Consider the following 21,061-nt stretch of genomic DNA (forward strand, 5'->3'; position numbering starts at 1 on the left):
TGCCAGGTCTCGTAACTGCTTTTTAAGTAGAGCATAATGTTCGTGAAACGTCAATAGTAGTTGCAAAGCTGGCTACCTAATATTATATACAGCACATATGTACTACTATCATACAGCCGTCACGTGGGGTTAACGAGAATCGTAGCGAAGCACCATTCACCGATGCTCATTTAGCTGCATGTGTCAAGGGTCACACAAACTTACATATCAGCTTACCGCTTCTGGCGTTGCTAATACCCATGTGTCTGTTATAATCGTTACGCAAAAGTAAGAACGCGACTCTTTAACAAATCTATGCGTACAACATTTTTACACATGTTAGCGTCATTTGATACAGTTTTGTTTAATAAAAAATTACAACACAGTCACCTTCTCTCCGCGCGCTAAGCATAACTTTGATTCCCAAAGTACGTGGGATATGCAGAATTTTATGTTTTATTAACGCAATTCGTCCTTGGTCTGACACAAAGTGTTCATTAAATGCCTATGCATCTGGTCCATTGATTCCTGTTTAGTTTCTAAAGAAAACCATTGCGCTATGCCACGAAACAAAGCGAGGTAATAAAAAATACAGCAGATAACTATGAAAATATCATTGGGAAAAGCAGTGCGTGGACCATCATTGAGTTCTGTGTGTGTGCGTGTGTATTTAGATTGATACGGATGCATGAGCGGGAGTGTGGTGCGTATAAATACTGCTCTCTATCTGCTGCTACAACAGTATAACAAAACAGTAGGTGTAAGCCATACTTCTCTGCAGACTGGTTGGTTCATACTTTAAAACTCGATTTGCTGCGCAAGCTGACGGAAAACGAGAAGGGAGACAGGAAAGAGCGCTCCTTCCTGTCTCCGTTCTCGCTTTTTCCTTCAACTTGCGCAGCAAGTTCAGTTTTCAAGTAGGTGTAAACTGGCCCTTTCATAGCTCCCTGAAGCCTACGATGAGACATCAGACAGGTTATACCACGCGTTCGCTCTCACAGGCAATCGAGCGCACAGCATCTGAAGCACGAACAAAAAAGTCAAGACAACTTGGCACCAAGGCTCCAAAGCCTAAACTAAGTGCGGAGCTGGACAGCCTTCCTTGTTTTTCTTCGGTTTTCTCATCCTTTCATGTTTTCCTAGTTATTTGTCCTTTTAATTCTATTTATTACTTACACCCTTTTTTCTCTATTGTTTACTATTTCTATTTTAGTCTGAATTAATTTCGCTTTCTTCCTCTTCTTTTCAATTTCTCTCTGGCTTCCTGTTTTTTCTCATGCTGTGGTTGCTTGGCATGAATCAGGAAAAAAACCACGTTTAGAAATAGCAAAAAAGATAGCAAACGAGAAATAGAAAGCAGAAGAGAAAGCAAAAAAAACAATAGGTTAAAAAAATAATAAGAACACAAGCACAGGCCAGGCTGCTAAAGTGTTCTGTACTTACAACACGGTGTGTTTCTGCCAACCACCCCGGCACGATGGCTGAAGCAACCCGACCACATCACTGGTAGTAATGACTTTTTCGTTCATTCTAAATTTTTATATACACTGGTCTAGAACTGAGAAGATCCTAAATTCACCAAACATTTACCGCATGATGTAATGCTCTTTGCCCCAGCACCCTTTCATTTGCACTATCTTAGCACGGCATACGCACAGAATTCCAGACTTTGTATCCATGCTAAAGAAGTCTAGGGCTTTCAAACCATTTTGGGTAATGCAAGTTTCTTGGTAGCTCAAATCGTTCCAGATAGCATTTCGTTTATTCTTAAGGCACAGTAATCAGGCGTGCACGATCACTAATCTTGACTTGCCAAGCATATAAAACATAAAAAGCTTTCTTTATTCTGGTCTGTATAAAACCGCGTACTCACCGACTTTAGACGTGCATTTGCATTCGCGACAGTGTGAGAATTATTAGACAGCAAGCCTCGTGAAACTACCACTCATGTGTTTGGAAAAAAGATTTTTACGAGTTATGGTATACTTGGTACTCTACTATAGGAGAGCGGAAAGCCGTCTAATCAAAAAGGCTGTAGCTTATGAATTGAGGATATGTGTTTAGGAGAAATGTTCGACGACTCAGAGTACGATGTACTCTACCATGAGAGAGCAATAAACGGTCCCTGATCGCCCGCATATAGAAGGATCACTGAGTTATGTATATTCTCCGATTAATGCGAAGATCTACTCATTCTTCGAAGAAGCGACTGATGCTAAAAGAAACCTCATAAACTGTGCCAGTAGGGCATTCTGTAAATATATTGGTGCAACGAATGTTTGTCCATTTTTTTTATTTGCAACCTGCTTTTCTTTTTTCACTGCTTGGCATCGTATGTCTTTTATAGCCTATTGGTAGCTGTAACGACACAGAATAGCCCATTGTGCAACGTTACTGTATCTAACGTGTGCGATAAGAACGGATGTACGGGCTGCCTATTCTTCTATTCTCGTTTTCAGCTCTTTTTTGCAACCAATGTTTTCTGGGTGCGCAGCTTTATGATGACTAACGAATGAGGAAACGCGTAGGTCGAGGCATAGCATATCAACGTTACTGGCAGCCAGCCTACAACTATCTTGCATTGAGAAGAACCGAAACTCTTTCATAGTTATCTCTCAAGAAAGGCAAATAAGACAACCACCCCCTTGTAGCCGGGAGCCACAAGTAAATCTGTGTCAATTTCTCAGAAAGAAAAGCTTTCGCCACCTAGCGGGTTTTCGCAGAACTCATTTGCAACAGTTATCTATCACGAGTATCAGCGCAGGTGCCTGATTTACAGGTGACAGCGTTGTGTCATTGATGGTGAAACGTACCGATGTATGGACATGCGCAGGTATGCTTTTGTTGTGACGCGTCGCTCGGCAGAGCTGCGCAAGTGAACAACTCGCGTCCCAAACAACAACTGAGTTTTATTATCACCCTTCCTCTCGAAGATAACTTTCTCGTGCGGGCGCATGCGCTCTCTGCACCGCACACAGAAGCACCGCTTTGCGTCGCCACAGTACTCCCCCCCTATAGTGAGTGCGCGCACAACGGCCGCACTCGGACGATCCACTGCGGTTCATAAGTTCATGCGCACCGGGGGTCTCGTACACCGTCCACTCCGCGTAAACCGTTTGAGGACTTGTTGGGGCTGCGCTACGTGGTCTGCCGGGGGTGCCTGCGAGGATGGAGCTCGAGGTGGTGCAGGTGCTTCGCTGTCGGAGTCCACGTGTGCCGATTTTACGCGGTCTAGAGAAACCACGTCGTGACGACCACCTTTGTCGATTGTAAAATGCTTGTCTGCCCATCACAGGACCTTGAAAGGCCCGTCGTACGGAGGCCGAAGTGGAGGCTGTACGGCGTGGTACCTCACAAACACGTGAGAGCAGGAGGAGACTTCCCGGTCCACGTAGACTGGCCGGGCTGCGGGCGGACACGGAGTAACAGCGCGTAGCTTGCTCATGATGTCGAGCAATCGCACGGCGTAGCCCGCGTTCGCGTACACGTTTTCGTCCTTACTGGTAGTGAAAAACTCCCCTGGGAGGCGAAGCGTTGTTCCGTACACCAGTTCAGCGGAGCAGCATCCAATATCTGCTTTCAGAGCCGTCCTAACGCCCAACAGAACAAACGGCAGTGCCTCTACCTAACTGTGACTCGCAGTAGCCGTCAGGCTCGTCTTCAGATGGCGATGAAACCTTTCCACTATACCGTTGCTTATCGGATGGTAGGCAGTTGTTCTGATGCGGTGAGTACCCAAGAGCCGGGTGACGCTTGCGAACAGGGTGGACTCAAACTGTGTTCCGCGATCCGTAGTCATGGTTGCCGGCACTCCGAAGCGGGCCACCCAGTGGAAGATAAATGCGTATCAGCAGTCATGTCTGGAATGGGCACGGCCTCCGGCCATCGCGTGAAGCGATCGATGCAGGTTAGCAAGTAGCTTTGCCCCTGACACAACGGCAGTGGTCCCACAATGTCAACATGCACATGGGCAAATCGACAGTCCGGCAGAGGGAAAGATCCCAAGGGGGTCAACAGTATATCGCTGAGCTTTGGAGCGCTGGCATGCGATGCACTCTCGTGTCCAGTATCGGACATCCCAGTTTATTCCTGTCCACACGAACCTCGCTGTGCATAGCCGTTGCGTGGCTCGAATCCCGGGATGCGCCAGGCTGTGCAGCAAGTAAAAAATGCTGCGACGGAGGTTCGAGGGGACGAACGGTCGGGCATTGCCTGTAGACATGTCGCAGCGTACGGATCCTGTGGGTTCTGCCAACCATTGCAGCTTCAAGGCGCTGGTTGAAGACGTCAGTAGACGCTTCAATTCTCCATCACTGCGTTGAGCCGTCGTAAGTGTGGTGAAGTCCACGCCGCTCGGCAGGCTGATGGCATTCACTGGACCGCGCGAAAGAGCGTCGGCAGCAGCATTATCCGTGCCACTATCATGGCGTATATCTGTCGTGAATTCTGCGATGTACGACATTTGGCGGAGCTCCCGTGCCACATGCGCACCAGAATCGGAGTTCGCGCGCAATGCGTAGGTGAGTGGTCTGTGATACATGAGCACAAAAAATTCTTGTCCTTCCACATAATGTCTGAAATGCCGGATAGCCGCGTATATGGCCAGGAGTTCCCTACCGAAGGTGCTGTACCTTCGTTCGGACGGGCTCAGTTTTATGGAGAAGGAAATTGGTCGCCACACTCCGCTCACCCTCTGCTGCAACACGGCTCCAATCGCTGCATCGGAGGCGTCCACCATGACGCACTAAGGAACACCCAGCTGCGGGTACGTGAGCATGGTAGCATTTGCGAGAGCTTCCTTTATCATCCGGAATGCTTGTGTGGATTGGTCGTTCCACTGAATGGCAGTTGCCTTAGATCCAGATGCCGCAAGTAGGCTGTGGAGAGGGTGAAGGATGTTGGCGCGTTTCGGGATAAACCTATGGTGGAAATTCACGAGTCCCAGGAACTCTCGAAGCTGGCGGAGGTTTTTCGGCTGTGGAAACTGCCGTACTGCTTCCACCTTGTCCTTCTGGGGCTGTACTCCGGCACTTGAAATGCTGTGGCCCAAAAATGATAGTGTCGGTACCCCAAACACGCACTTTGCCGTATTGATAACGATGCCGTTCTCTGTCAGTCACTGAAGTACGTAGCGCAGATGCCGCTCGTGCTCTTCAGGAGTGCTGCTAGCAATCAGAAGATCATTGAGGTATACCTTGCAAAAGTCGAGGCCACGTACAACGCCATCCATAAACCGTTGAAAAGTTTGGCCGGCGTTGCGTAAGCCGAAAGGCATGCGTAGGAACTCGAACATTCCGAACGGCGTTTTTATTGCGGTCTTGGGGACATCCTCCGGTGCTACGGGTATCTGATGATATGCTCGCACTAGATCTATTTTAGAGAAAATGGTAGCACCATGCAGGAAGGAGGTCATGTCATAAATGTGCGGGACTGGGTAACGGTCTGGCACGGTTACCCGGTTCAGCGCTCGATAGTCCCCGCAAGGGCGCCAATCACCGTCTATTGATTTTGGGACCATGTGAAGAGGTGACGCATATGGGCTGGATGAAGTACATACTATCCTGAGTTCCATCATGTGGGCAAACGCCTGGCGAGCCAACCGCAGCTTCTCGGGTGACAGGCGCCGTGCACTGTCGCGCATAGAACGGTGGGCCTGTGGTTTCGATGTGATGCAGGACGCCGTGCTTTACTTCTGGAAATGCCTGTGGCTGTTGTGTCAGCTCTGGGAACTCTTGTAGTACTGCGGTGAAGTACACTTCTCCAGCCGGACTGAGCAAGGCCGGGCTGATAGGGGGGTGCCAACACGGCGTGCCTTGTACGAACACCCAGCTAAACGTTCTGCCGAAGCCGAAGTTCAGCGACAGTGAACGATGGCCGTATGTTGTTATCACCGTGTTATTGACAGCTTGCAATGGCGATGTACTAGGTTTCTTTCTTTCAGCTTGTGACGTCGGTATAACGCTTACTTCGGCGCCTGTGTCCACTAAGAAACGTACTCCGTTGTTGCGGTCGGTAATAAAAAATACTGAGAGATGACTTGGAGGCAACGTAGTAGCACTGGTCACCCTCAGTGCCTGCCGCGGCTGTTTCCCGAGTGCGCGCACGGTGGGACACATTTACGCGCACTACTTCCGAACCTCCAATGATACCAGCAGATATGCTCATGCTGCTCTTGCGATAGCGGCGTGTTAGGTTCGGTTATCGTTTGCGCCCTCCTGCTAGCGTGCAAAGCTGATACTGTTTCGGCAAGTCGAGCAATCTCCTCACGCATCTCTTGAAGTTCGTTTAAAGGCTGTTGCGCTTGCATGGCAGCCATGGGTGTGGGCGGTGTCATTGCTACCAGTTTGTCAGCAAGTTCGGCGGCTGCGGTTAAATCCTTGTGCTCTGAGGCCGCGATGACCATGCGGACGCCTGAAGGCAACTTTTGCAAAAAAAGTTCTCGGAGCAATACTCCATCTATCGTGTTTGATGTTCTGCCAAGCAACTGTTGCATGTGCCGCAAAAGCTGACTAGGAGTACGGTCGCCGAGTTCCGTGCCGCGAAGCAATTGCTGCAGTCGTTGTGGTTCGGAGGGCGTAACTCGGCGAATAAAGGTTTCTTTTAGCGTTGCTTATGCGTTTTCGACAGGTGGTGCGAGCAACAGATCCCTGATTTCACTGGCTATGGCGGGCGGCAGACTGCTGACTACGTAGTGGTATTTCGTAAGGTCTGCGATGATTCGTCTGGCTGCGAACTGAGATTCCACTTGTATGAACCAAAGTGCGGGGTCCGCAGTCCAAAAAGGGGGCAGCTTACCGTCGACTGAGGAGACTGTCGGAGAGGCGTCGGTCGTGGGCGTTGAATCCATATTGCGGCTGGTTCGACACTCCGGTCGCTGTGTCTGTATTCCGAGTCTGGGTCACCAATGTTGTGACGCGTCGCTCGGCAGAGCTGCGCAAGTGAACAACTCGCGTCCCAAACAACAACTGACTTTTATTATCACCCTTCCTCTCGAAGATAACTTTCTCGTGCGGGAGCATGCGCTCTCTGCACCGCACACAGAAGCACCGCTTTGCGTCGCCACACTTTCTATCTTTTCTGCCATAGCGCGAACTTCCTGCCTGTACTCGGTGTTTGTGTTCTCTTGTTGCCTTTCTCTTGGGTTCGTGCCTGCACACCCTACATTCCTCTGCGATATGCGATTACAGTTCAATCTTGATCAAGTATAAGGACGGTCAGTAACTTCAGCATTTAGTTTCTACAAGGATCTAACACAGCATTCTCAAGCGACATCGAAGTGGCCCGAAACGGTTTGCCACCCGTCGTGCAAGTAGCAGCGTGGCCGGCGCTTTCAAATCATGGCGGGGGCTACTGACCTTTCTCGCGGCCGAACGCGATTTCCTGGTCGTCTTCTCTTCTCCACGTGATTTCCGGTTCCGGCGTTCCCTTGGCAACGCACTTGAGCGCGGCTTCAGCCCCCTCTCGGACTTCGGTGTCTGAGCTGGTGTTCTCCTCGTCGATCTTAGGTGGCACTGCAGGAAAAGAAAATAAGAAGCGAGGACAGAGGGACATCTCGGCTGCAGCATGACTGCGTCAGCATGGCATTCTGGCGTAGGAAAATGAACACACTAGAGCCTGCCTACATACATACATACATACATACATACATACATACATACATACATACATACATACATACATACATACATACATACATACATACATACATACATACATACATACATACATACATACATACATACATACATACATACATACATACATACATACATACATACATACATACATACATACATACATACATACATACATACATACATACATACATACATACATACATACATACATACATACATACATACATACATACATACATACATACATACATACATACATACATACATACATACATACATACACACATACATACATACACACATACATACATACATACATACATACATACATACATCCCGGCTGTGGCGGCTGCATTTCCGATGGAGGCGGAAATGTTGTAGGCCCATGTACTCAGATTTGGGTGCACGTTAAAGAATCCCAGGTGGTCAAAATTTCCGGAGCCCTCCACTACGGCGTCTCTCATATTCATATGGTGGTTTTGGGACGTGAAACCCCACAAATCAATCAATACATACATACATACATACATACATACACCTATGACCAATATAGGAATGACAAAGTGAGATCAGCCTTTGCAAACCCGATATTAGGCCAACAATGCAAAGCCTGAAGGTCGGGCGCCATCCAGTATTCAGCACACTAACTGTGCTGTCAATACGCGTTATCGGATAGTGCGGCACTCCTCTAGTTATGTTTTTTAAAGACGATAGTCTTTCTTGGGGTCCTTCGACGCAAAAATTTTGGTCTGTCTGTCTGTCCTCTCTTAACAGCACCGAGTACGTGAAACGGCCGACCACATCTGCAGCGCCCACCAATGTTGCTGGAGGTTTAGCGTTCACACATGTTTCAATTGATAAGCAATTACTGCGCAAGTCTAGGGTACCATAACAAAACGTATATATTCAGCATGTGCATCTTTTACTGGAAAAGGCATATAGAAATAATTTTAAAATCCGTAGCGCTTATCACGCTGCACTGACCATGCAACGCTTGCACGAAAAGATGAGTGTTCCACCACTTTGCTAAGACGCGATGGTGGTGGCACCTACCAGTCGCCTTGCGTTCTACACCTTATCAGCTCTGAGACGTGCGCGCACACCTGTCTCAAAGCCACACGCTTCGTTTTCCAAGAACATTGCCAGGTGGCGCTCATGTCTCACGAGTGACGTGACTTGATGCGCTCGTTCGCCTCCGCTGCACGCTCGAGGCACTCTAACGCATCGCCTCCAGAATAACACTCACCGATTTTCTTGCGCAGAACATCAAATAGGTTGTTCACTCTCTCCACACGCATGACCATCGTCTGTCGACGACATTTGCAGATTACATGCAGATACGGGGCCTTTTTTTTTTTTGGTCCTTTAAGGTTGTGTTGAGCGTCATGAAGCTCAAAACAAGCGTTTTGAGTTTGTGTGCAATAGTAGACGAGCGCACATCTGGCTAACCAGCATTATTTGCATTTTTCCTTGCACGTTTCTCATCATTAAAATGAAGTATCAAATTGATGTAAGATGTCGGGAGTCACACTTCAGCACTGAACTTCTTCAAAAAGCGAACTTACCGACCACGTTGAGGTATCCGATCTGAGACTTCATGGGTGACGTGTTGATCTGGCACATGTAGGCTCCGCGATCACGTTCTTGCACGTCGTGGATGTGAAGGTGCCAGGTGCGATGACCGTTGTGCGTCACCTTGAAGCGGGAGTTGTGCGTGATCACGCTCTTGGCCAGAGTCAGCAAGGTAAACTTCTCCACAAACATCCAGGCGACCTACATCATCCAAATAGATGTAGTACCAGCTCTGCGCCTACATCGTGTATCATTAACGCAGTCACGGACTCGATTAATGAGAGCCCCTTATGGTTGCACATAAAAATTACAATGAGCACAAATTCACATCTATCAGATAAATGCCGACTTGGGAGGGAGCAAGATGCTCCGAATCTCGCTTGTAGCGCTGACACACTTTGTTTTGGTAAAATGATGGTTTCGTATCTGGTTTTAGCAGTTGAAGATCAATTACTCCATTCAAGCGCAAAATCCAACAGTATAATATGCCAAGATAGCGACCATCTCCCGTACTCAGCAGAATGGGCAGTTGCGCCACATTTTTGACAGCGAAGCTGTTAGTCATACCTTGAGGAAGGTAGTGGTTTTGCAGAAAGCTCCTAGTGCCGTTGCCTAGCAACCACCGAGCACAGCACGCGCTCTGCGATGAAGAGTGTCACGCAAAGCGACCGATGGAGACGATATGCATAGCGTTTCGGTGTAGTTTAAACCCATGGGCTCAAAAAGAGATAAAATAAGATAGAAAACGGGAAAAAATATTTCAGTCAAGAGCTGAAGATGTTGACTTTTCGCCTGACGTGCTACTCCAAGTGCTGGGCGATGATTGTGATAGATACGCTGATAAACGTATAGCAGAAGCAGCCACACAGACGTCGGGTAAACTATTTACGAAGTTTCACTCAGACTTAAAAGAAAACAGAAGCAAGCATCGCGACTACATACTGCGCCGTTTGGACAAGCTGCGCATGCGTGGTGGCTAAGCCACGTCCACCGAAACCCTCACCCCCTACCCTCATCCCCCTCCCATGTGCAGTGTAGCAAAACGGCTTCTTTTGGGCTGGTTAACCTCCCTGCCGTTCTTTTCCTCCTATTTTCCTTCCTTCCTTCAGCTCTTTAGTGCGTAGCCTGGCTGCGCTCGATCATGCCGAGACAGCCATGTGGTTCCCTACGAAAGCGCATACTCTCGAGGCGTGCCTTTCGAAGCTAGACGTGTTGGTCGACGGGGAAGCATCAGGGGCAACTGGCCTGTGCTTCCCATTGTCAAGCTTTGCGTGATCCATTACAAACATATGGAATTTTTAAAGACGATATAGTCTGTCTTGGGGACCTTCAACGCAAATATTATTGTCTGTCAGTCTATCTGACTGTTTGTACATTTGTCTGTTTGTCTGCATTTAACGGTACTCTAAACGATACTCCAAACGGCCGAACCCATCCGCAGCGCCCACCAATATTGCTCAAGATTCAGCATTCATATTTGTGCGATCGTCAATTAAAAAGCAATTATCGCGCATATATGGGGCACTATAACAACACGTCAATATTATGTATGTGTATTTTTTTACTAGAAAAGACATACGTAAGTAATTATAAGGACCATAGCGTTTATCACGCTGCGCTGACCATGCAACGCTTGCACAAAAAAGGCAAGTGTTTCCAACGCTCTGCTAAGACGACACGGTGGTGGCACCTACCCTTCGCCTTGCGTTCTACACCTTATCACCTCAGAGACGAACGCGCGCGCCTCGCGCTTCATTTTTCATGATAACTACAAGATAGCGTTCATGTCTTACGTGTGACGAGACTTGACGCACTCGTTCGCCTCCGCTGCATGCTCGAGGCACTCCAACGCAGCGCCTCCAGAATACCATTCACCGATTTTCTTGCGCAGAACATCAAATAAACGTTTTGTTCACTCTCTCCACACGCAAGACAATCGTCTTTCGATGACAATTGCAGTGTAACGTGCAGATATGGGCCATTTTTTTCCTACATTGCCAAGCTTACTTCTCAAATCCTGCGTATCACATCATGTTTAGGGGAAACTATAGTCATATACGTTCGTAAAGGAAGTGAGTGCTTGAAGTGATGAAAAACGCTTAAAGAATAAATTACGCCAGCGCCCATGTTTCAAAGAGCGGAATTATCTTCGTTGCTGCCTCGAAGAAGACAGGTCCGCTTGTCAATCCGGTGGCTCCGGCGACATTCTCTGTTCAATGATTTCCCATTAGGTTTATCGCGATATTTTTCTGAAGGTGGTGCTGACTGCACAAGCGTAATACTTCAACTCCATCCTAAAGGTTCTTCACGTTGTTCTCGAGCGTTTCGACGAATTCGACGAAGAAAACAATGATGAAAACTCTCGTAACAGGTTCTGTGAACATCACAGGCACGACCTCTTTGCGATACGCTGCTCATGTCTATTTCTGGCGGAATCCAGTTCCCACCACCAAATTCTCAGCTTGTCCTTGCGTCTGCTTCGATACAACCTCTGCGTCTTTTCTAAAGATAAACCCCGCATGGTAATATAGTAGTCACCGTCTCGATAGCTGACCCTAAGGTCAGAAGTTCGAGTCTAAGCCATGCCCGCCGCATTTCGATGGTGGCGGCATATTACAGGTCTGTGTACTTAGGTTAGTCTGTGCGTTAAGTAACATCAAATGATCAAATCTTTTATATCCCTCCACCAGGGCGTCCCCCATAACCATATCGTGGTTTCGTAACATAAAGCCTGAACGACAACTATTATTACTTTATCGAGACAAACTGATATTGTGACACATCAGCGATGTAAACCAAGTCAAACGCACGTCTTCACAAATGAGCATGGCCCTAAAGTCTCCCTAGTACCCGTGGTTAGAAAATAAATGAAATATACTCCTGGACAGCTTTAGAGATGTATTTGGCCATTGATTAGTTTATCATTCGTACATTCAACAACCTCATCTGGCGTAACATCGTGCGTGGCACGAGAGCAACATTTCTATCAATATTTTAACGCGCATTGTAGCTATATTCATGTGTAAAGTCATAACTGTCCAGAAGTGATGGCCCACATATGTCAAAAATTACCACACGTGTATCACTGCGACAATAATTTTGATACTTGAGCTGCGTGCTCTGCATATCTTCTGGATATGAGCTGCAGCTAGCGGGTGACTGGGACAGCCACTCGTTCTTAATGCGAAGCATTTCTTAGTGAACTTCGGCGACTTCCACCGAACGGACAGACGGACGTCCGTCCGTCTGTCCGTTCGTCTGTCCGTTCGTCTGTCCGTTCGTCTGTCTGTCTGTCTGTCTGTCTGTCTGTCTGTCTGTCTGTCTGTTTGTGTCTGCCTGTCTGTCTGTGTCTGCCTGTCTGTCTGTGTCTGTCTGTCTGTCTGTGTCTGTCTGTCTGTGCCTGCCTGTCTGTGCCTGTCTGTCTGTCTGTCTGTCTGTCTGTGCCTGTGTCTGTCTGTGCCTGTGTCTGTCTGTGCCTGTGTCTGTCTGTGCCTGTGTCTGTCTGTGCCTGTGTGTGTCTGTCTGTGTCTGTCTGTCTGTGTCTGTCTGTCTGTGTCTGTCTGTCTGTTTCTGTCTGCGTCTGTGTCTGTTTGTCTATGACATTCAGCTCTCCTGGCCGTTTTTGTCTTGATAGCCATACTAAAAATGGTATGACATAACATGACTGTATGACGAAAAGATGACTAATTATAACAAAAATCATATGAGATATATGTCATGAATGTCTTGATTTACACTTCATGGTCTTTCTGCTCTTGGGGTGGTTTCATTCATATGACATTACAAAACTGGTATAGTATGACATGACTGCAAGGCGAACATATGTGACAGACCCTAACGCAGAAATCACGACATGCATGTCATGTACGCTATCACTACATGCCACGCTCATGATGCATTCGCGGCCATTCCATTAGCTTCACATATACCGAATTTGGTGTTACGTGACATGAACGGACGACAAAGGTAACTGACAAGTCCAAGCATGATAATCATGACATGCATGTCATGTAAAACATGACAACTTGCTACATTCAAAGCGTGCTCGCGGCCCTTCGACAGCTTCAAGTATACCAAATTGGGTATCACGTGGCGTGTATGGACGACGAACGCAAATGTCAGGCGCAAAAATGATATTCATGACATGGAAGTGATGTACGGCATAATTTACGTCCGCCTCGAAACGTGTTGATTTTAAAGTGACATATCAACCTTCTCATTTGTGCTTCGAATATTATCAATTCCCACTGTACGTTGGATCTGCCGAATTTTAACTTTCATCGTTACTCAAGCGTTTTCGTATTTGCTTCGTGGGTCCAAGCTGCGGACTGACCAACTTTGTATACTCTTTGCCAGTGTTGTCAAACCACCCGAGTTACGCAAAAGTACATCCAAGGCATTTACACGACTAAACCCTTGAGCGCCGTGTGACATGCCCGTTATTATGACGGTGGGAAACACACACTAAAGAAAACCATCACCATATTAAAACTCTGTGTGTTCTCACAGCCAAGTTATTCAATTTTACGGCAATTTCCGAGCCACGCACTCTTTCAACACATAAAAGACGGCTATTCGCACCAATTCTAATTATATTGCGTGCGTATGGCGCCTCAAAGTACTGTTCCTATATAAAAATTACTGACAAATCAGTTTTCTTATCGGGGTAATTCACTACAAATATGATTCTCGAGACACCACCGTGGTGCTTAGAAATAAAATTATGAAATAGAAAAACCCAGGTTTTTTACGGGATAAAAAACGAAAAATAAAAAAAATCACTTGTCTCTGTTTTGTTCTTTTTCTGTTGAAAAGTTTGCGCTGTTTTGCATTTAATTTTTTTTAATTTTGTTGAGGGGCTGTATGCTGAACTTACGAAATAAGAGGAATCTAAGGGCTTGTTTTGTTTTGCTAGACACAGCAGAACTAACACACAAGAAAGCAAAGACAAGTACAGATGATGTTATTTGCAGTTCCCATACCCTTTACTGGGCTTTTTTGTCTGTTAGTACAAATCAATTTGGCCTGCTCTTGAATATTCTCTGCTCTCACTATTATCACAGACACATTTCTTTCCCTTAAAAGATACTATAAGAAAAAAGGCGTATATAGATGTCATTGCTAAATTTAGGACACGCTCAGACCAACTGATTCATAAATTCATTCTCTGCAACATCTCTTACAGTAGCATTGATGCCTTCAGCCGTCATCTAACTAGGTGTACTACTGGTGTGAATGGGCCCTCTGACGTCCTTCCAAGCCGAAAAAACACCATTTCCACCAAGCAGTCGCTACCGATTTGACCGATGCATGCTCAAAGTGAAAGGCTGCCATAGTAGTGAATAAACAACATACTGCCACTATTTCTGATATACCACCTTATTATTCGAGGTCATCCCAGTTTCATCTAAAAGCATTGCTTATAACTTTCGACCGAAATGCACTAGCATGATAAAAAAGGGAAAAAAACGCATCTGGCAGTGTCAAGAAACGTGAATCCATTGCGCCATCGAAATAACTTTTGACTCTCTCTTCCAAGAACTGCTTTCGTTCCTTACATGTACACACGCTCGAAACGCAAAAAAAAAGTTTCTGTGCACTCTATTGTACTCTGAACGGTACGTGATGGTCAGGAGCGACTGTCAGCTGTGCATGTCACTGTATTACAACGCTGTGCATGCCCGCAAGACAAGTAGCATACATCTAGTGCTACGTCACTTTTTTATTTTCTATTTTTTAACTGAGGGTCCACGAAATTTTCACACGCTATTTTTCTTCTTTCATTGTTGGTCTTTTATCGTGCATGTCCTATACGCAGCACCGTTTCTAGGCCAAGAAAAGCGATTGCTCAACACGTCCGTGTGGCGCGTGCCGCACATTTCGCACTGCATCTGCGAACAACGCCTGTATACTCGGTTTATTACTTTTCTTGGCCATCGAACTGCGCTCATGTGGGCGGTGGTCCACTCACGTCCGAGGTCCGATGTTAACAGCACGTGGCTTGAAAGAAATTGTTATGGAAATTTAACGCGAATAAATTTCCGCAACTGACGTACTGCTGACTTTCGGTGATAACTGAGAGTGTCTTCTTTTTATTTTGTATTTGCTGTACTGGCGTCGTTTTTTTAAGCATTTCGTAAAGTTTCGGCTAGCGCCAACTCTACGAAACGATGATTACCAAGAGAGAGAGAGAGATAAAGATGCAAGGAAAGGCAGGGAGGTTAACCAGACGCACATCCGGTTTGCTACCTTGCACTGGGGAAGGGATAAAGGGGAGAAAAGAGGTTGTAGAGAGATGAGAAGGTACACACAATCACCAGCACACTCGGGGAGCACACAGAGTCTACAGGCGGTCACTCAGGTTTGTTGACTTTAGGTAAATTAGCAGTGCTTTAGTTGCTTTCTGCGCAACTGAGGCAGATGCCCAAGGTCCTAGTATCTTCTGCACACAAAATGGTCCGGGGTCAAGTTGATTCAAACCATCCGGAGCTGGCATCGCTGTGTGTCGTAGCAAGCACAGCTGCACAGGACGTGTTCGATGGTCTCTTCAGCTCCACAGTAGTCGCATGTAGGAGTGTCTGCCATACCAATGCGAAAGGAGTACACCTTTGTAAAGCAACACCCAACCAAAGGCGGCATAACAGTGTCGCATCGAAGCGGGAAAGTTGTGATGGTAGCTTTAGCATGAGCGAAGGATCCAGTTCATAAAATTGACACCTTTGGAAGCTGGTAGACGACCAGAACGTGCGTGTGAGTTCTCGAGCCAGCAGGTAAAATTGTCTTGCTGCATCATTCCTTGATAGAGGAATCGGGACTACACGGGTTCCTTCATGGGCTGAGCGGGCGGCATCATCGGCTAATTGATTTCCGGTAATACCGATATGTCCAGGCAGCCATTGATATATAATATCATGCCCTCGTGCTAGAGCTTCATGATGGCAATGTCTTATTTCTTGTACCAATTGGTCATGACTCCTCATGACCTGCATGGCAGACTGCAAATTGATTACCAAAGAGTAGCAAGAACAGATGCGGGCAGATATTGAAGAACGAATTGGTTTGCGCCAAAACTGAATACTTCGGTTGCGAAGAAAAAATTATTAAGAATAGAGGATCATGCGAACGCAAGTATTCTTTGCAACGAAAAATGTTACGGGACAACAACAGCTTATTTTGGTGGAACATTTGAACACCCACGTCGGTGTGCGTAACCGCAACCTGTGCTAATTGCAAAACAGAGCAGGGAACAACAGCCACGGCTTCACGCATCAATGACAAAGAGCCGCCTTTATTTACTATCGTTGAGGTCACGCACTCTGCTAACTTGTTCACCGCGAAAAGACGGCTCTACAACATTGCGCGGCGTTACGTCACATGACATCGCACTGAAATTTGTGCCATCATAGTGACGTTTCAAATATTTGCTATCTGTCACATCATCTCGTGATGATGATAGTTAGTAACGTTCATATGCCCGATACAGCCTACAAGCCATTTCTTATATACGCAGCTGTCTTCTACACGCGTGTGCTTTTGTCACAAGTTGGAATCTTGAGACTTTTCGCTCACCATCTGCGCTTTCAAAAACGCCATTCTATTATATTACCTGTACGTATAAGCTTGCCCGTGTAGCGAGATAGGTTTCATACTGGCTTTCATTAATTCATGACGCCCTGGTGAGAGGCAATTGTCTGCGCTATGTACCACGTCAGATCTATCTGCAGCAGCAATCACCCTTATCTGCATTTTCTTCTATTGCGATAGACTTTATATACAGGCTGGACTATTGGACCTAATCATAATTATTACAGACTTTCTTTACTTTTCTATTTATTCTGCTGCTATTTTGTCATTTCTTATAGCGCATTGGTGCATATCCTCTGGTTATTGTACTAGTCGAGATTGCTTCGATCACCGAATGACTGAATAAAACATGCGTTACCTCATAGTTCTGCTTTGGTTCCAGCATATTGGTAATTTTCATAGGTCTGATCTCCACACACCAAATATTATTCTACGCATGGCGACGATTAATTTACGCATCACTACAGCACTCACCGACAGGTAGTCCGTATCATAGTGCTATCTGCGTATGAATTTAACTAACACGTAACCATGTTGTCGCAGTGTAAGCGAACAGGAGGTCGCGCTACACGCAAAAGAGCCCCTCGACAAAAAGTGTGACTCGAGATTATTTTCGTTTTTCAAGGTCTAGCATTGTTTTTGATTTATTTCCGTGGAGCACTCAAACTATACGCCGTTTTCTAAAAATACTGGTTCCATAATAACTGAGCTCATTAAACGCAGACGTCCACTTTCGCAGCGATGGTTTTCAGAAAACGTGGACAAGACATTAGAACAATGGTACTTCTACTTACAGATATAGAGTAGAACACAAAGGAGATGATTGACAAAGCCAGCAACAGATTTCTTAGTGTAAGCTACTGCTTGTGCTTATGCCTTCAGTGTATCATGAGATGTTAAGAAATATCAGCAAAGACACGTCCTTCCGGCTTTAGTGCCGACTACTTTAATTGTCTGGGGCCTTTAGGATCCACAAAAAGAGCATTAAGCTATAAATATAAAAAAAATCGGTGAAAACTTTTTTCGCTATTAGTTGCGGGGGAGGCACGTAATATTTTCGAGCAGAGCATTCTTTCCTATAGCCATTCCGTTTGTTTTGATGCTGTATTTTTGCATGACCATAACTCTCCTTCCTCACTTTTTTTTTTTACTGTACACGTCCTTGAACCGCAAAGCTCTCACTTATCATATTTTCACTTTCCAACGCCTTACTGTGACAAGCTATATTCGGCCATTCCTGATATAAGCACACCTCAAAATGTCTGCGAATAGCTTCTACCTGGTTACCTCCCCTTTTCTACTTATTTTTATGTGGGCTTTGGCTGTTTCCACCAGGAACGCACAACAGTGATTCGATTCAAGTGCCGTTCTGCATGCAGGCGTAATGTGAACTCATAAATATTCTTTATTCCTTAGTTTTCCTAGAGAATGTAAAGAAACGCTATAAGCGTGGATTGTGACCTACGTCTTTGAAGCATCGCTTATTCTTTACCTTAACATACATTTATACAAGCAAAGCCAACGCGCAGGTCTAAAGCAAGACTCCACTTGCGGTGGTAGTCTCTGCGCCTACCTTATTCTCTATTACTGGGACCAGCGATAATACCGCGAGCCTAGCCACGGTAACTCGTGAATCCTTTAGAAGCGTAAAACCACATATGGACCCGCGCGAGGCCACGTGAAGAAGCGAGTATGCTTGCCGTCATTCTGACAAAAAAACAAAAAACAAAAACACTCATTCGAGGTGTAAAAGGAAACTCGTGGAGATTCGGGACGACGAAATTGTCCCGTCGCACCGGTGGGAGCATAACCCTGACAGATGAGCAGCGTTGTAGCTGTGGTAGTTTGTTTGCCGGGATATCAAGTGCTAAAGATGAAAGGAAAGAAACAAGAAGGGACGACATGCAAACGGCTTTGGATAAGAGCATTTTTGAGGAACGTACTACTGATTCCGTGCACCGGAGACCGGGCTTCGGCCCCTTTCGTTGTCGCTACGCCTGCATACTCAACCACTTTTTGGTCGTCTATAGACGCCTTCTCGTCGTCATAACCCCTAATATGGGTTATAACCTAAATTACCCGCTTCGAAGGATAACATGCATAAAATTACAAACCGGATTATATGATAAATGAGAGGCTATTTCGTTAAGACGGGAATGCCAGATAGCACAGCAGACTAGACCGGTTAGAGACTGACCAATCCGGCGGTAGATTTTGATAACGCGTGAACGGCTTACACAATCACGAGTTAAATCACAGAAATCAGTTTGTGGTGTGTGAGCTATAGAAGTGCTGCTTGTTCCAACGCTAAACCACAGACTCTACCGGCCAAGGGACGGTACGCCCAGAACAGGAGGCTTTGTGGAAACGCTAAACGGATTCTGCAGATCTGGTGGCAACTGTCACAGTGTGAACGAAGGTATATGTAATATTCTTTTAGCGGATGTAGGCTCAAATAAAGATGTTTACAGTCTTTGGGTGAAATTCAGCTAAAGTAAGACAACAAATCTTTTTTCTTTTAGAACGAGATCTCTTCCCATATCAGTAAGTCTTATGCTTTGGAACTGGGCTAGTTAATTACGTATATTCAAACTGCCATTTAGCGTAACACATCAGACAGAGAGTAGTATGATAAGATGGATGCTGCAAGTGCCATTTACGATAGTACAGCCACCGATCCAATGAGGTAGTATTCGTCTCTATACATGCGCGCACATGTCAAAGCAGACGGAAAGGAGTAAGTGTGCCAAAATCTCAACTAATTTAAAAGCACGAAGAAGGAAGAGAAGTCATGTGAAACATGTACAACTATCGCTTCACATCTTAAACCTCTGACATTTTTTTTTACTTCTGCAGGTTTCAAGACATTTATCGATTTTTTTTATTAAAAGTGAACGTGGAACAATAGAAAAAAAACGTGCATTGCGGTAATCATTAAGTATACTACCCGTAACACGTTCGATAAAAACTCAATTAAGTCATGAACGAGAGGGCCACGCTACGGGTTACTGTAGGCTTCTCGGTCTTCTGCACCGAAATAACCAGGTGAAAACGCAGTCGGCGGCATACGACGCAGCGCGCTGCAGCTGGAACGAAGTGTAAAATTGTGTCACTGCGTGCTTGTTTTGTATTCAGTTGTGTCTACTGAACCACACCGGCTCTTCCTAGATACACCGCTGAGGGCGCAGTCGTCGCTTATTTCTGTTCTCCCGGTTCATGAGGGTTTTAGGCTCGGAATTCTGGTGTATCTCGGGCTCGAGGTAACAAGAAGTGAACTTCGGGTTGAACTTTGCCGTGTTTTGTTTTTCTTGCCTTTGTTTTTCTTCTTCGCATTTCGAAACACACGTTTCTGAGCACTTACGAGATGCGGCATGTTGTTCCACTTTCAAACGCAAGTGGATTTGGTTGTGGGGTTTTCGTGGGCCACACAGTGGGAGACATCTACTTTTCAGCCAGAAAGAGATTTCTCAAGTTGAGAACACAAAAAAAAAACTGCAAAAGAAGGAATTGTTTAAGGTTGTCCTTTGTTTACGTATGCTCTCAACTCCACGCATGTACTTTCAATATTATTGTTACCTCAATATGTATACTATATGTTGCTATATAAACTCGCCAGAAGAAGCCTTCGTTGAGATGGCATACGTCAGAAAGAATTATGAGACCCAATAATACAGCGAACAGTATGGTTTTTTACACAAAACTCCAAAAACAAAGACATGTGTTCACTTTTTTTACGAAAGCCTCCCCATAACCTTTATTTATGAGCTGTCGCTTTTGTAAACACAACTTTAAGCCATTGTAAAATGACATTTATTTTAACATCCCGACATTCGCCCAGAAGAACATTCTTCCTGTACATTTACCCAAAAAGGGATGCTTAAATGACCGTTTCTTTAAAAGAGGAAAAAAAATGTTGCTATACCGAATGGCTTATGTTCCACTTTGGTCTACAATAAATCTTTTAGTTGCATTTGATTTGTCTAAGCAAAGTACGTTGCTTAGGACAATATTTCCAAGTTCAGTGGCATGGGCCTGAATGAGTGAGAGTGATCCGTAGTCGATTGTGACATATTCGTATAGCAACCAATTATTTATGAAAGCGCATCGAAATTTATTACACGTTAAGAATATTGCTATCATTCATACAGCCACCAGTAATATGAAATTTAACCCAAGATAAAAACATTGCACTTCATTCACTATTATTCTGCGCGAATGCGTATAATTGTAGCAGTTCTGAGAAATTTACTAGGAGCCAAACTTTTTAATCCAGAGTTAACTAATATGCT

At 45.6% G+C, this 21,061-nt stretch overlaps 1 protein-coding gene across 5 annotated transcripts in view; it reads right to left on the reverse strand.

Moving 5' to 3' along the window:
- LOC142814731 (lachesin-like) overlaps positions 1–21,061 on the reverse strand; it is a 190,208-nt gene that overhangs the window by 49,301 nt on the left and 119,846 nt on the right. For all 5 annotated transcript variants that reach the window (XM_075893973.1, XM_075893963.1, XM_075893966.1 and 2 more), the window contains exons 3-4: positions 9,182–9,389; positions 7,335–7,490 (exon numbers count right to left, since the gene is read on the reverse strand). In XM_075893973.1, coding sequence (XP_075750088.1) covers positions 7,335–7,490; positions 9,182–9,389 — 364 coding nt within the window. The remainder of the gene's footprint in view (positions 1–7,334; positions 7,491–9,181; positions 9,390–21,061) is intronic.

Source organism: Rhipicephalus microplus, chromosome 1, assembly GCF_043290135.1.
Source record: "Rhipicephalus microplus isolate Deutch F79 chromosome 1, USDA_Rmic, whole genome shotgun sequence".
Classification (NCBI taxonomy): Eukaryota; Metazoa; Arthropoda; class Arachnida; order Ixodida; family Ixodidae; genus Rhipicephalus; species Rhipicephalus microplus.